We start from the raw sequence: 14,215 nt of genomic DNA, 5'->3' as shown, positions 1-14,215 counted from the left end.
ACTTTTTCTTGGACTAAGGTAGTGGTAGTGGAGATGAAGAAATGGATATTTAATGAATAATTTGCAGGCAGTAGGAACTGTCGTCCATGTGGATACGTGGAATGAGGGAGAGGGAAGAGTAAAAGACTGGGAAACTTCTAGCTTGAGTAACTGCAGGAGATGTTGGTTCTTTTCACTGAAATGCAAAGGACCAGAAGAGGAGCTGGTTTGACAGAGAAAGATTAACAGTTCAGTTTTGGACAGAGTAAATCTGCATCGCCTATGAAAGCACTCGAATGCAAATGTTGTCTTTTCTAACAACTCTTTGGTCCCTTCAGGACCTCCCAGCCATGAGCTCTCTCATCTTTTCGTGATCTCTCACCCTTCTTTTGCCCCTGCTTCAGTTTCTGTGGGTCTTAGATGCCACGGATCATTATTAAAATCCTATCCTTGAGGTGAGTGGATGGCTTGAATCCAGGAGTTTGAAAACAGCCTGGGCAACATGGGAAAACCCCATCTCTGCAAAAAAAGACTATAAGTTAGACAGGTGTGATGGTGCACACCTGTAGCCCCAGCTACTCGGGAGAATGAAGCAGGAGGATCGCTTGAGCCCAGGAGGTTAAGGCTGCAGTGAGCCATGGTCTCAGCACTGCTTTCCAGAGCCTGGGTTACACAGCAAGACCCTGTCTCAAAAAAATAAAACAAAACAAAAACAAACAAACAAACCAAAAACCAAAAAACAAAGAACAAAAAACAAAAACAAAACAACTCACAAAAACCAAAACCAAAACCAAAAACAAAACCCATTCTTGCTTAAAGTTTCTGCTTCCTTGACCTTTTATTCTCCATTATACTTACCAGTGTTAGGGGCTGAATGGTGTACCCCCCAAATTCATATGTTGAAATCCTAACCCTCAGTGCCTTAGAATGTGACTGTATTTGAAGATAGGGTAATAGCTTTAAAGAGGTAATTAAGTTAAAATGGGTCATTAAAGTGAGCCCAAATTCATTATGACTGGTGTTCTTATAAAAACAGGAAAACTGGACAGAGGAGTTCACAGGGAAGACCATGTGAAGACAGAGTGAGAAGACGGCCACTTACAAGCCAACGGGAGAGGCCTCGGAAGAAATCAGCCTGGTGACGGCTTGATCTCGTACTTCTAGCCTCCAGACCTGTGAGTCAATACATTTTTGTTGCTTTAGCCACCCAGTTGTGGCACTTTGTTATGGCAACCCTGGAACACAAATACATGCAGCAAATCCCAACCCTGTCAAATCCAACTCTGTTCACTTTCACCCTTTTGTTTAAACAGTGGTGAGTGGCTGGGCAAAAGAACACAACCTACTAACTGACCTTTTAAAAAATTCCTGACCACTTGATGATACCCTGAGAACCCACAGTCCATTTGCTCTCCTGGTCTCCTTCCAGGTCTACCAGCACCCCACCAACTCTTAGAAGACAACTTTTTTTTTCTCATTTCGCTGAGAAGCAGCAGAAAAGTACATCCACATCATCATCATCAAATCCATGAACTTCCCAACCCTGAAAGCTGTTTTCCAAATTTCTTCTGTGAGGTGGTGGAGCTCCTACCCACACTCTCACCTGTGCTTTGGATACCTACCACCAATATATGAGTCCAGGAGTTCAAGACCAGCCTGGGCAACATGGTGAAACCCTGTCTCTACATAAATAAATAAATAAATAAATAAATAAATAAATACAAAAAATTAGCCAGGCCCATGGTAGTACGTTCCTGTAGTCCCAGCTACTTGGGAGACTGAGGCAGGAGGATCACTTGAGCTCAGCAGGTCGAGGGAAATTACTGGAGCAATTGTCAGTTGTTGCCTGCCTACTGAGTCATCCCAGCATCCTGCAAACGTACTGTGATAATCTCATCTGAGAACAAAATATTCTCTCCTGCCTTGACTGCCCAGCATCCTCTGGCTATGGCTTTATTTCTTGATTCCATTTTACAGAAAAGCTCTCCACACACACACAAACTCCAGCTAACTTACTGATACCACTTACCTTCTCACATAGTCTCCTAAACCTACTGTGGGTGGGCTTTGTCCTCATCATTCCTCTAAAATTATTTCTCTTGTCAATATCATCAATAACTTTCAGGGTACCCTTCCTCTTGTCTCAGGGATCATCCTTCCCAGTTCTCTTTGCTGAAGCTCTCTCATCTTTCTGACCTCTGCCACAGGAGTAGCCCATGGCTGAGCCTCTGGAACTCTTCTGTTTCTGCACACACTCTTCACATGATCTTATATATACTCTTGGCTTTAAAAACTGTCCATAGCTAAGACCTCCCTTATTAGTGTCTCCATCATTAATCCCTTGCTCAAACTCCAGAAGCTTATACCCAAGTGGCTCCTTGATGCCTCCTGTTGGGTGTCTAATAGACATCTCAAACTTAGCACATCAAAAACCAAATTCTTGATTCATGCCTCTTCCCAAGACCAAATCTACTTCACCTCCCATTTTCTCATCACTGGAGATTGCAGTGCTTTCCTTCCTTTGGTCAGTTACACAAATAAAAAATCTTGGCATCATCTTTGACTCATCTCTTTCTTGCAAATGCTACATCCAATTCATCAGCAAATCCTGCTACTGCTACCTTCAAACTCTATTCAGAATCCATCTTTTTTTTCTTTGCCACCTTCATTACTGGTATTACAGCCATTGTAACTGTTGTCCATCCTTATCCTCCTACAATTTATTCTCAATATCAAGCCAGATTGAGCCTTTAAAATAGTATGTCAGATCAAGTCATTTGGTGACCTTGTATGGGTTAAAAATAAAATGCACATGAATGGGTTAAAAATAAAATACAAAAACAGACACACAGACCAATGAAACAGAATAGAGATCTCAGAAATAAGACTTCACATCTACAACCATCTGATCTTTGACAAATCTGACAAAAACAAGCAATGGGGAAAGGATTCCCTATTTAATAAATGGTGCTGGGAAAATTGGCTAACTATATGCAGAAAATTGAGACTGGGCCCCTTCCTTACATGTTTTTCAAAAATTAACTCAAGATGGATTAAAGATTTAAAATATAAAACCCAAAACTATAAAGGCCCTAGAAGAAAATCTAGGCAATACCATTAAGGACATAGGCAGTGGCAAAGATTTCATAATGAAAATGTCAAAAGCAATTGCAATAAAAGCAAAAATGACAAATGGGATCTAATTAAACTCAGGAACTTCTGCACAGCAAAACAAACTATCATCAGAGTGAACAGACAATCTGCAGCATAGGAGAACATTTTCACAATCCATCTGACAAAGGTCTAATATCCAGAATCTACAAGGAACTTAATTTACAAGAAATAAATAACCCCATTAAAAAGTGGGCAAAGGACATGAACAGATATTTCTCAAAAGAAGACATTTACACGGCCAACAAACATATGAAAAAAAGCTCAACATCATTGATCATTAGAGAAATGCAAACCAAAACCACAATGAGATACCATCTCATGCCAGTCAGAATGGTGATTATTAAAAAGTCAATAAACAACAGATGCTGGTGAGGCTGTGGAGAAATAGGGACACTTACACTATTGGTGGGAATGTAAATTAGTTCAACCATTGTGGAAGACAGTATGGGGGATTCCTTAAAGATCTAGAACCAGAAATACCATTTGACCCAGCAATCCCATTACTGAGTATATACCCAAAGGAATATAAATCATTCTATTATAAAGATACATGCGTGCATATGTTCATTGTAGCACTATTCACAATAGCAATGACATGGAATCAACCCAAATGCCCATCAATGACAGACTGGATAAGGAAAATGTGGTATATATACACCAGGGAATACTGTGCAGCCACAAAAAGGAACGAGATCATGTCCTTTGCAGGGACATGGATGAAGGTGGAAGCCATTATCCTCAGCAAACTAACACAGGAACAGAAAACCAAGCACTGCATATTCTCACTCATAAGTGGGAGCTGAACAATGAGAACACATGAACACAGGGTGGGGAACAACACACACGGGGGCCTGTTGGGGAGAGGGGAGGGAGGGAGAGCATCAGAAAGAATAGCTAAAACGTGGGGCTTAATACCTAGGTGATGGATTGATAGGTTCAGCAAACCACCATGGCACGTATTTACCTAAGTAACAAACCTGCACGTCCTGCACATGTATCCCAGAACTTAAAATACAATAAAATAAAAATATAAAATATAAATAAAACGCACAGTCCAAAAAAGTCATCCTGTCCTACAGGGCCATGGGTGATCTGGCCTCCTGCTACTTTCCGAACTTCTGTTCTGTTTTCCTCAATGCTCTAGCCTAACTACAATTGGCCTCCTTGCTGCTCCCGAACAGGCAAAGGGCTTTTCTGCCTTAGAGTCTTTGCACCTGCCATTTCCTCTGCTTGGGAAATGTTTGTCCCAAGGGAGTTGGGTAACTTGATAGCTCACATTACTTAGATTTCTGTTTGAATGTCACAGATGTTGTCTTAACAAAGAAGAGGCAAGAAAAGCCACTTTATTATTTATTAAACTCCCACAGAGTGCAGTATTACTGTGTGCCAGACCCTGCTTCAAACACATTTCATGGACTATAAAACTGCATCTCTGAGCAACTCCATGGAGCTGGTAGGAAAAACTTACACTTAATGGGTGATTACCATGTGCCAGGTATTATGCTAAACACGTTGTAGATATTAACTCACTTAATTCTCGTAACAATCTCATGAAGTAGGTACTGCTACCATCCTGGCTTTACATCTGAAGTACAGAGTTGGGTAACTTGCCCCATGTCATCCCAGATGAACTAAATTTGAACCCGGAGCTTAGCCACTGATGCCACTTCAGAGAAGGAGTCAGACTTGAGTCTTGAGTCTTTAAAGGTGGTTGACCAGGAATTTGTCAGAGTTAAGAAGAAGACGTACGACGACACCCTTTTCCAGGCAGAGGGCATTGTGTACACACAGGTATAGAAGCGGGCAGCCCGCCCTCATGCGTTCCAGGAAGCAAATGTGGCTCAGGTGTAAAGTGCCCAGTTGATGAAGGGAATTAGGGGAGGGAATATAAGGATGTACTGGCTGCCCTCTTACCACATCTGCAGAGGATTAAGGTGGCTATTTCTCCCTAGAGGTGGAGTGGGTGGGTCACTGCACAGGAGCCTTGGTCTTTTAAACTCTTATTGGTGTAACCAGCCACTGAACTCTGAGGCAGGGGGTTGGGGGTGGGAAGGGAAACAGAGAAAAGGCAAGTGAAAGAGAAGGGGAGGTGCAGTTTCAGAACCCAGCCAGCCTCTCTCTTGCTGCCTAGCCTCACGCCGGCCTCATCTTCGCCCAACCGACCCCACCTGGAGTCCTATGGCCAACTGCGAGTTCAGCCCGGTGTCCGGGGACAAACCCTGCTGCCGGCTCTCTAGGAGAGCCCAAGTCTGTCTTGGCGTCTGTCTCCTGGTCCTCCTGATCCTCGTCGTGGTGGTCGCGGTGGTCCTCCCGAGGTGGCGCCAGCAGTGGAGCGGGTCGGGCACAACCAGCCGCTTTCCTGAGACCGTCCTGGCACGATGCGTCAAGTACACTGAAGTCCATCCTGAGATGAGGTGGGTTGGCGACTAATGCCCACCGGTGGGCACTGCGGGGACAGCAGGGCTCGGCGCGCGGGGGAGGCGCCCAGATCGCCCGGAACCGAGCATGTTCCGTGGCGGGTCAGCCGAGAGCCCGCCGGGTGGTGCTGAGTAGGGAGTCCCGGGCTCGGGGCTCCGCGGGCCGCTTGCAGGAGCAGCTGACCTTGGCATCGAGCGTGCCCACGGGGGGGAGGGGGGCGCTGCTCGGTGGCTCTGCTGCGTAGCCGGTGAACACCTGGCACCGATGCCTGCCTTCTGGGCAAGGTGCCCTGAGCCCAGCCCCTCGCCGGGCTGCAGCCCACCCTCGGCACGCTCAGCCCCACTTCACCGCTTTAGGGACAGAAAATAACACGCAGACGCAGGCGGTCGCTGACATTTTCAACTTTTTCTGCGGTTTGCGCCCTCTGTCTCTGACCCGAAAGTGCCAGGACTGTTGCAGAGGACACTTGATTGTAGCTTGCAAAGCCTGTGGTCGGAGAGGAGGGTGTAGAAGGGCTAAACCACGGAAGTTAGTTTTATTCATTTACATAAAACAGCATTCCGATTCTTTTTGCGCGGGCTGAAATACATGTGACCAGAGAAGTAATTAACAAAACAATGTCAGCTTCTAAAAAGTGAGACATTACTTATATGATAAGGCGCAGCAACTCGGTGAATCTGTACAAACCTCGGGAAAAAACCACCACATGGGACCTTCCAGTTTTCTCATGCTTCTTCCCAGCTACTAACCTCTCCTAAAGGGAACTGCTTTTTAGATTTGATTCCCAGGGCTTGCTTTCACAGGCAGGACTCATTTTCGTTTCTTGTAAAACAGAACAAGCCGGGAAGGGGTGAGCTGCTACTTTAGGTTGTGTGCTTGTGATAGCAAAATCCCGCATTTAAGCAATCCCAGGAAATGAGGGAAAAGACCTCCCTCGCTTCTCCGAGCACACACAACGGTTCCGGTTGCAAAATGTTCGCCTTCTGGGATTCCCAGCGTCCCGTTAGTTGTTCTATTTACACATAATTAGATACTTAACGGAGAGAGAAACTAGAAGTTGAGGCGTTCCTCCAGGCTGCATTGTAAAGTATGAAGTGAAATCCAAAATGAAATGGTAATGTCAGAAAGCAACCTCATGCCAAAACAAACAAACAAACAAACAAACAAAAAAGGAAACTAACACTGGAAAAGGAAACTAACACTGGTCTTGAAGATCTTTCAATGTGAATACATATAGATTTATCTCATTTCTTTTAACAGCCCATAGTATTTCATAAACTAGATGTAACCATTTCCTATTGACAGGAAATTAGCTTATCTCCAATTTTTCAATCCCACTCATCCAACAAGTATCTGTTGAGCACACACTCTGTTCCAGGCAGTGATCTAGCTGCTGATGACACTAGTAAATGACAAAGTTCTCACTCACGAAATTTTCACCTTAGTTGGGAGAAACACCATGTAATGAAAATCTTCATACATATATTGTGTGTACATATGGGAGTATTTCTGTAGGATAGATCTCTAGTGATGAAATTGCTGAGTAAAAGGGAGAATTAGGCTTATTTTAAGTTTTGATTTTTCCAAATTCCAGTTATTCCAAATATCCTCCAAAATAGTTGTGCCATTTTACTCTCCCATCATCAGTCTATCAGAGGGGATGCTTTCCCACAATCTCTTCAATGCTGAATATTTTCAACTTTTTTACGTAAGAGAAAAAAAGCATCTCATTGTTCCCTCAGTATCAGTGAGTCTAAACATCTTGTGTATGTTTATTTGCCACTTATATTTTTTTCTGTGATTTTCCTGTCCAGATACTTGATACTTTCTATTGAGCTGCTTATTTATTTCTTCTTGTGGGAGCTTTTTATATATTTTAGATAATATTCACACACACACACACACACACACACACACACACACACACACACAGAGTCTTAGATCCCTTTTGGGATCTTGGGGAGGATTCTGCTGGTGAGAGAGTGTGAACTTCATCTTGGCCTGTCCACACCTGGACCTTCTCAGCACACAAGAGAGTATAAGGGTGACCATTTTGCACAGGACAGAATTCCAGCATGTTTGCCCCCTGGAGTGATGGAATGGCCACGTGCTCAACATCAGTGTCCCCACTGAGACCATGAGATTCATTAGAGCACTGGAAAGCATCATGCTCACCTGTGCTTCTCAATGCTTAGTGTTATGATTGAAGGCTTCCTTCAGTCCTACCTTTTGTTCTGGGGTTCTAAGAATCTTAGGTGCAGGCCAGGCACGGGGGCTCACACCTGTAATTCCAGCACTTTGGGAGGCCGAGGCAGGTTGATCACGAGGTCAGGAGATTGAGACCATCCTGGCAAACATGGTAAAACCCAGTCTCTACTAAAAATACAAACATTAGCCAGGCATGGTTGTGTGCACCTGTAGTCCCACCTACTCAGGAGGCTGAGGCAGGAGAATCGCTTGAACCTGGGAGGTGGAGGTTGCAGTAAGCCAAGATCATACCACTGCACTCCAGCCTGGGTGACAGAGCAAGACTCTATCTTTAAAAAAAAAAAAAAAAAAATCGCAGGTGCATCTGGGACAGATTGAATGTGGAAGCGGAAGGCCTTCGAGGTGTGGGGCCTGGGTGCTGCTGTGGTAACAAACGGGGAAGTGAGACCATAAGCCTCAGTTGTGGAAGGAAAGGTGGAGTACTTATGCAAATTAGCTGATTCTAGGGGCTTAGCGTGCTACCACCAGAATATCAGGGAATAGAATCTTCTAGAAGCAAAAGCTATTTGGAAGCCCCCAAAGTGGATGAAAAAGCTGAGTGGGAAACAACAGAGATTTCAGGAGAGGGAGAAGAAGATACCTACTTCTGTGCCTTTTGGCCTCGTATTTTGCTTCAGACATTGTTCCCAGGAAGGTCAGTGGAACCCACTGCTCAAGACACACACTTGCTCCTTGTTCTGGTGTCATAATAGCTGCAGAAAGTGGTGGTGTTTAGCCTGGAGAACATTTCTTTCTTTCTTTCTTTTTTTTTTTATCACAATGAACACTCATGGCTTCTCTGCTTCCTCCTTTTCTCTTTATCTTAGGACTCTTGAAAAACAGCTGCCAAATGTCAGTTTAGATATTTTGGAGGGAAAAAAGTTGAGAATCAATGTTTACGGGTTGCCTGCAATGTACTGAAACTACATAGTTGGTTCTTTTCAAACTTTCTCCTAATCCTGTCAGGAAAGTCCCAGGAACCACATTTTAGGGTTGGGGAAATGGACCCCGAGAGAGATGAAGTAACTTGGTGATATGCTCTAGTCCGGCTGGCTATGCAATTTATGGAGCCTAGTGCAGAATGAAAATGTGGGGCTCATTTTTCAAAAAGCAGGAAACAGCTTTTCCTTTCTTCCAGGGTCTTTTCCTCCAATTGCCATGGGGGTGTTTGGTTGCTATTTAATGTTGAGCCCCTTTGAGCACAGTGTCTCCGGAATTGGTGGGTTCTTGGTCTCAGTGACTTCAAGAATGAAGCCAAGGACCCTCGCAGTGAGTGTTACAGTTCTTAAATATGGTGTGTCCACAGTTTGTTCCTTCAGACGTTCAGATGTGTCTGGAGCTTCTTCCTTCTGGTGGGTTCGTGGTCTCGCTGTCAGGGGTGAAGCTGCAGACCATCAGGGTGAGTGTTACAGTTCTTAAAGGCAGCGTGTCTGGAGTTGTTCGTTATTCCCGGTGGGTTCCTGGTCTGGCTGGCTTCAGGAGTGAAGTTGCAGACCCTCATGGTGAGTGCTACAACTCATAAAAGTAGAGTTGACCCAAAGAGTGAGCAACAGCAAGATTTATTGCAAAGAGCAAAAGAACAAAACTCCCACAGCGTGCATGAGGACTCAACCGGGTTGTCCTGGGCTGGTGGGGGGTAGCCTGCTTTTATTCCCTTATCTGGCCCCACCCACATCCTGCTGATTGGTCCATTTTACAGAGAGCTGATTGGTCTAATTTACAGAGAGCTGATTGCTCCATTTTGACAGAGTGCTGATTGGTACATTTACAATCCTTGAGCTGGACACAGAGTCACAGAGTGCTAGTTAGCTAGATACAGAATTAGCTAGATACAGAGCACCAATTGGTGTATTTATAAACCTTGAGCTAGACACAGAGTGCTGATTGGTGTATTTACAAACCCTGAGCTAGACACAGAGTGCTCATTGGTGCACATACAATCCTCTGGCTAGATATAAAAGTTCTCCAAGTCCCCATCTGGTTCAGGAGCCCAGCTAGCTGGCTTCACCCAGTGGATCCTCCACTGGGGCTGCAGGCGGAGCTGCCGCCAGTCCCGAGTCACGCCTGCACTCCTCACCCCTTGGGCTGTCGATGGGACCCGGCGCCACTGAGCAGCGGGCAGCGCCCGCCGGAAGCTCAGGCCTCGTGGGGAGCCCACCACAGGGGGAGCCCACCACAGGGGGAGCCCACCACAGCAGGAGGAGCTCAGACATGGCTGGCTGCAGTTCCCAAGCCCTGCCCCGCCGGGAGGCAGCTAAGGCCCTGCCACAATTTGAGTGCGGCGCCGGCGGGCCGGCACTGCTGGGGGACCTGGCGCAACCTCCGCAGCTGCTGGCCCAGGTGCTAAGCCCCTCACTGTCCTGGGCTGGCCCGGCCGCTCCGTGTGCGGGGCCCGCCGAGCCTGCGCGCGCACCCGTGCCCGCCGGAACTCGCACTGGCCCGCGAGCGCCGTGCGCAGCCCTGGTTCCCACCTGCGCCTTTCCTTCCACACTTCCCCACAAGCAGAGGGAGGCAGCTTCCGCCTCAGCCAGCCCAGAGAGGGGCTTCCACGCGTGGCGGGCTGAAGGGCTCAAGCGCCGCCAGAGTGGACACTGAGGCAGAGGAGGCGCTGAGAGGGAGGGCTGCTAGCACTTTGTCTCCTCTCAACAGGGATACTTGCAGGGACAGGGTATCTGCTCCTTGTTCTGTAGACCTCAAAGGTGAGTCCTGAGGCTTCAGGGTCACTGGCCTCCTTTTAGGGAGCCACAACGCCTTGTCTTTGTACTTCAGGAATGATTACGAATTTCTGCAGGTAAAGCAGCAGAATGCCATGTCCTCTCCTGGTTGCCAGGACGTGTTCCTTGTGGTATGTTTGCCGGGTCTGTCCTGCAGACCCTGACTGAGCGACAGATGAAAGGAATACTCAGACACAGATATGCAGTGAAAGAGCGGCTAGGGGACTGCCTGATGCTGCTCGCTTTTATTCAGTACAGACCTAATGCCGAAAACCTGGAGCCAACCCAGTCTGTGGGTAATTAACATGGTTGTTCCCCCTTGCAGGGAGCAGTCTCGCCCAAGGGTGACCAAAGGTCGGTTTCCGGAAGTAAACAAGCTTATGTAGACAAACCCCCTACATTCCCTTGTACCTACTCCTCGCCCTCTGCCTCAGGGTAAGAGAATAGCTGCCTTCAGCTTATCCTCTCCAGAAGCTTTGCAGAGCCTTCTGACCTTTCAAAAGGTCTGCTTCTTTCCCATAGCTTCTCCCACCACTCTGACCGATCTCCTATATTTGATCTCACGTGTTTAACAATAACTTCTTAGAGCTGGGTCAGAAAGTATGCAGCATGCACCTGGCACTCCTAATACTGTGCCCATGATGGGCATTGCTGATTGTTCAGAACATGTTGGATGAGCCTGAGTCAGCCTAAGAATCTTCCACCCAGCGCACCATGGAGATGCTACCAGTTGGTTGGCGTTGCTCTGAGGTGACATTTCTTTGTGATTCTGGGTTAGAATCATGTTGTTTGTTATCCGAGACAGGGAAACCTAACACATTATCCGCCCCCAGGAAGATCCCATCATCATTCCATGCACCTTGAGTCCTGGGAGCTTACTTTAAAAAAAGTGACTGACACATGAATGCAGGTCTCCAAACAGAGGGGCGGCAGGATGAGGAGCCAGATGAAGAGAGTCAGGGGCCTGGGGCTGCTTGGCTTGGATGAATCTGATGGGAGGTGGGGTGCATCCAAGTGTCCTCTGCTGATGAAGAACAGACTTGTTGCAAGGGGGTAGGTGTGTGCTGTGTAAACAGACACCTCAGAATCAGGACCTCAAATAATAAATAGGCAAGAATAACAGCTGAGTTTGCCCAGCTCATCACAATTTAAAATCGGTTTTCAAAAAGTTAAGAGCGTGGCTTTCATAGTATGCAGAATCAACACACATCAAAGATTTATTTACTCATTTATGAAAGAATCAGCAAAATGACAAACTTAGTTCAAAGAATATTTTGAGGCACTAAGTAGATATAAAACTGGTTAATGTTTCTCGGGGCAATAAAAAGCCATAGACTTTGGGGATTTCTTTTTTATCAGACAAATTATTTGCATCCTTAACAGAAAAGATCTCCAAGTTACCATCTAACTTCATAAGGTTTGAGTTATTAATCAATGGTAAATAGAAAAGACAAACAAATATATGTTTTGCCAGATAATTAAATAGTTCTTGGTAAACCTGGCAAACAGTGCCCCAGTGTGACTCTGAAAAGACATGCCTGCCCATCTTTTTGCCTTATTTCCATGTTTTAGGTATTTTTGTAACATATTTATTCAATAAATATGTATTGAGCTCCTATGGTGCCCCAGAAACTCTTTTAGATCCTGGAGATATAGCACTAAACAAAACAGATGAAATTCTTGCTCACATGGAAATTGTATTCTAGTAGGGGAGACAGACATTAAGTGAAACAGAAAAATATATCGTATGGCAGATGGTGGAAAGTGTTAAAAAGAGTACTGTGTGGTGTTTACAATTTACCCATTTATGAAGGAATTTGCAAGATGATAAACTCAGTTCAAAGAACATTTTGAGGCACTGAGTAGATTTAAAAGTGGTTAGTTTCTCAGGGCGATAAAAAGTGATAAACTTTGGGGATATCTTTTTTAGGTATGGTAGTAAAATAAAGAAGATGCTATGGTTTGCACGTTTGTCCCCTCCAAAACTCAGGTTGAAATGTAATCCCAAAAGTGGCAGGATGAGAGATTGGCCCTTTAGGAGGTGATTGGGTCATGAGAGATCTGCCTCATGATTGGATTAATCCATTCATGGAATGCTGATTAATATGCTAACGGGTTAATGGATTGGGTTATCATTGGAATGAAATGGCAGGCTTTACAAGGAGACGAAAAGGGACTTGAGCTAGGATGCTTACCCTCCTCACCGTGTGATGCCCTGCCCTGCCTCAGGACTCTGCACAGTTCTGGTAAGCAAGAAGGTTGTCACCAGATGTGCCCCCTCAACCCTGGATATTTTGGCCTCCATAACTTTAAGGAATAAATTCATTTTTAAAATAAATTACCCAGCTTCAGGTATTCTGCTATAAGCAACAGACAGAGACTAAGACAGAAGGCTTTACTGGAAGGTGGCATTTTAGCAAAGACCTAAAGAAAGAAGGCGAGCAAAACATAGAAATATCTGGGGAGAACATCCTAGGTAAAAGGAACAGCATGTACAAAGGCCCTGAAAAGCAGCAAGCCAGCCAGTGTGTTTGGAAAAATTTTCTCTTATGGAAAATTTCAAAGATATGTAAAACTGGGGCTAATAATACAATTAACCCCTACTTACCCATTACCCAGCTTCAACAACTATCAACATTCTGCTGTTCTTATTTCACCTATTTACCCATTTTTTAAAAAGTGTACTTTAAAGCAAATTCCAGGGTTTATATAATTTTGTCTGTAAATCTTTCAGTCTGTATCTCTAATTCTTTCAGTCTGTAAATCTTTCAGTCTGTATCTCTAAAACGAACATTAAAAAACACGACTATCATACCATCCTCCTACCTGACACAACTAATTTTTCATATCAAACAATATTGATCATGTTTAATTTTCCATGATTTTCTTTAAAATGTAGTTTTATAACTGATTTGTTCTAATCAAGATTTGCACATTGCATTAAAAATAAATGTATCTTACATTTCCTTTAATTTACAACCATTTCCCTCCCCCATTTAAGAATGCATATTAATTTATTAAACAGAGTGGGCAATTCATCTTGTAGAATTTCCAACCTTCTGGGTTTGGCCAATTACATCCTTGTGGTGTTATTTAAAAATCCTTCTCTATTCCCTTTATTATCTGTTGACTGAGAGCTTGGCCAATCAGAATCACTTGAATGAGCTGATTACACCCCCTCTTTCTGAAATGTTTTCTTCCCTTGAGTCTATACACACTGTTGACTTCCAAATTTATATTTCTAGCCCAGACCTCTCTCCAGTACTTCTGCTTGCTACTGTGTTTTTCATAACTTTCTGATTTTTTTTAGTATCCAATGCTAGAAAATACATCCATTTCGAGAAAGAGACAAATTATGAGCTCATATTGATAATTTCATTTCAAAGTAAAGGGCACAGAGTTTTTATTTAACATTTTAATTTTATGCTTGTTTCTCCTTTACACTGAAAATCTTAGTTCCCAATGACATTAATGTAATTATGTATTTACTTCCCATATATATGTTGTATATAATTGTTTTATATATACATATGTGTATATATGCTATTGCTAATGAAATGTCTACTGAATGATGTAAGTTTTCTCTGTGTTTCTTTTGGTCCTTGGGATACAGGACTTATCCCAGTAATGATGTATAGTCAAAATACTATGTACCAGTGTCTGGTACCTTAATTAAAGGATCT

At 44.3% G+C, this 14,215-nt stretch overlaps 1 protein-coding gene across 3 annotated transcripts in view; it reads left to right on the top strand.

Annotated features, from left to right (window-relative positions):
- The first annotated feature begins 1,028 nt into the window (after positions 1–1,028).
- The window catches only part of CD38 (CD38 molecule), a 67,563-nt gene continuing 54,376 nt past the window's right edge, over positions 1,029–14,215 (top strand). The window contains exons 1-2 of one of the 3 annotated variants that reach the window (XM_050791666.1): positions 1,029–1,154; positions 5,285–5,567. In XM_050791666.1, the coding sequence (XP_050647623.1) occupies positions 5,332–5,567 (236 nt within the window). In that variant the 5' untranslated portion in view covers positions 1,029–1,154; positions 5,285–5,331. Of the gene's footprint in view, positions 1,155–4,863; positions 5,568–14,215 lie in introns of those variants that run through there. The other 2 variants (XM_050791665.1, XM_050791664.1) reach the window with 2 other exon arrangements.

The sequence above is a fragment of the Macaca thibetana genome, chromosome 5 (assembly GCF_024542745.1).
Source record: "Macaca thibetana thibetana isolate TM-01 chromosome 5, ASM2454274v1, whole genome shotgun sequence".
Classification (NCBI taxonomy): domain Eukaryota; kingdom Metazoa; phylum Chordata; class Mammalia; order Primates; family Cercopithecidae; genus Macaca; species Macaca thibetana.
Note: the sequence above shows the minus strand (reverse complement) of the source record. Positions and strands in the feature narration are given on the sequence as shown.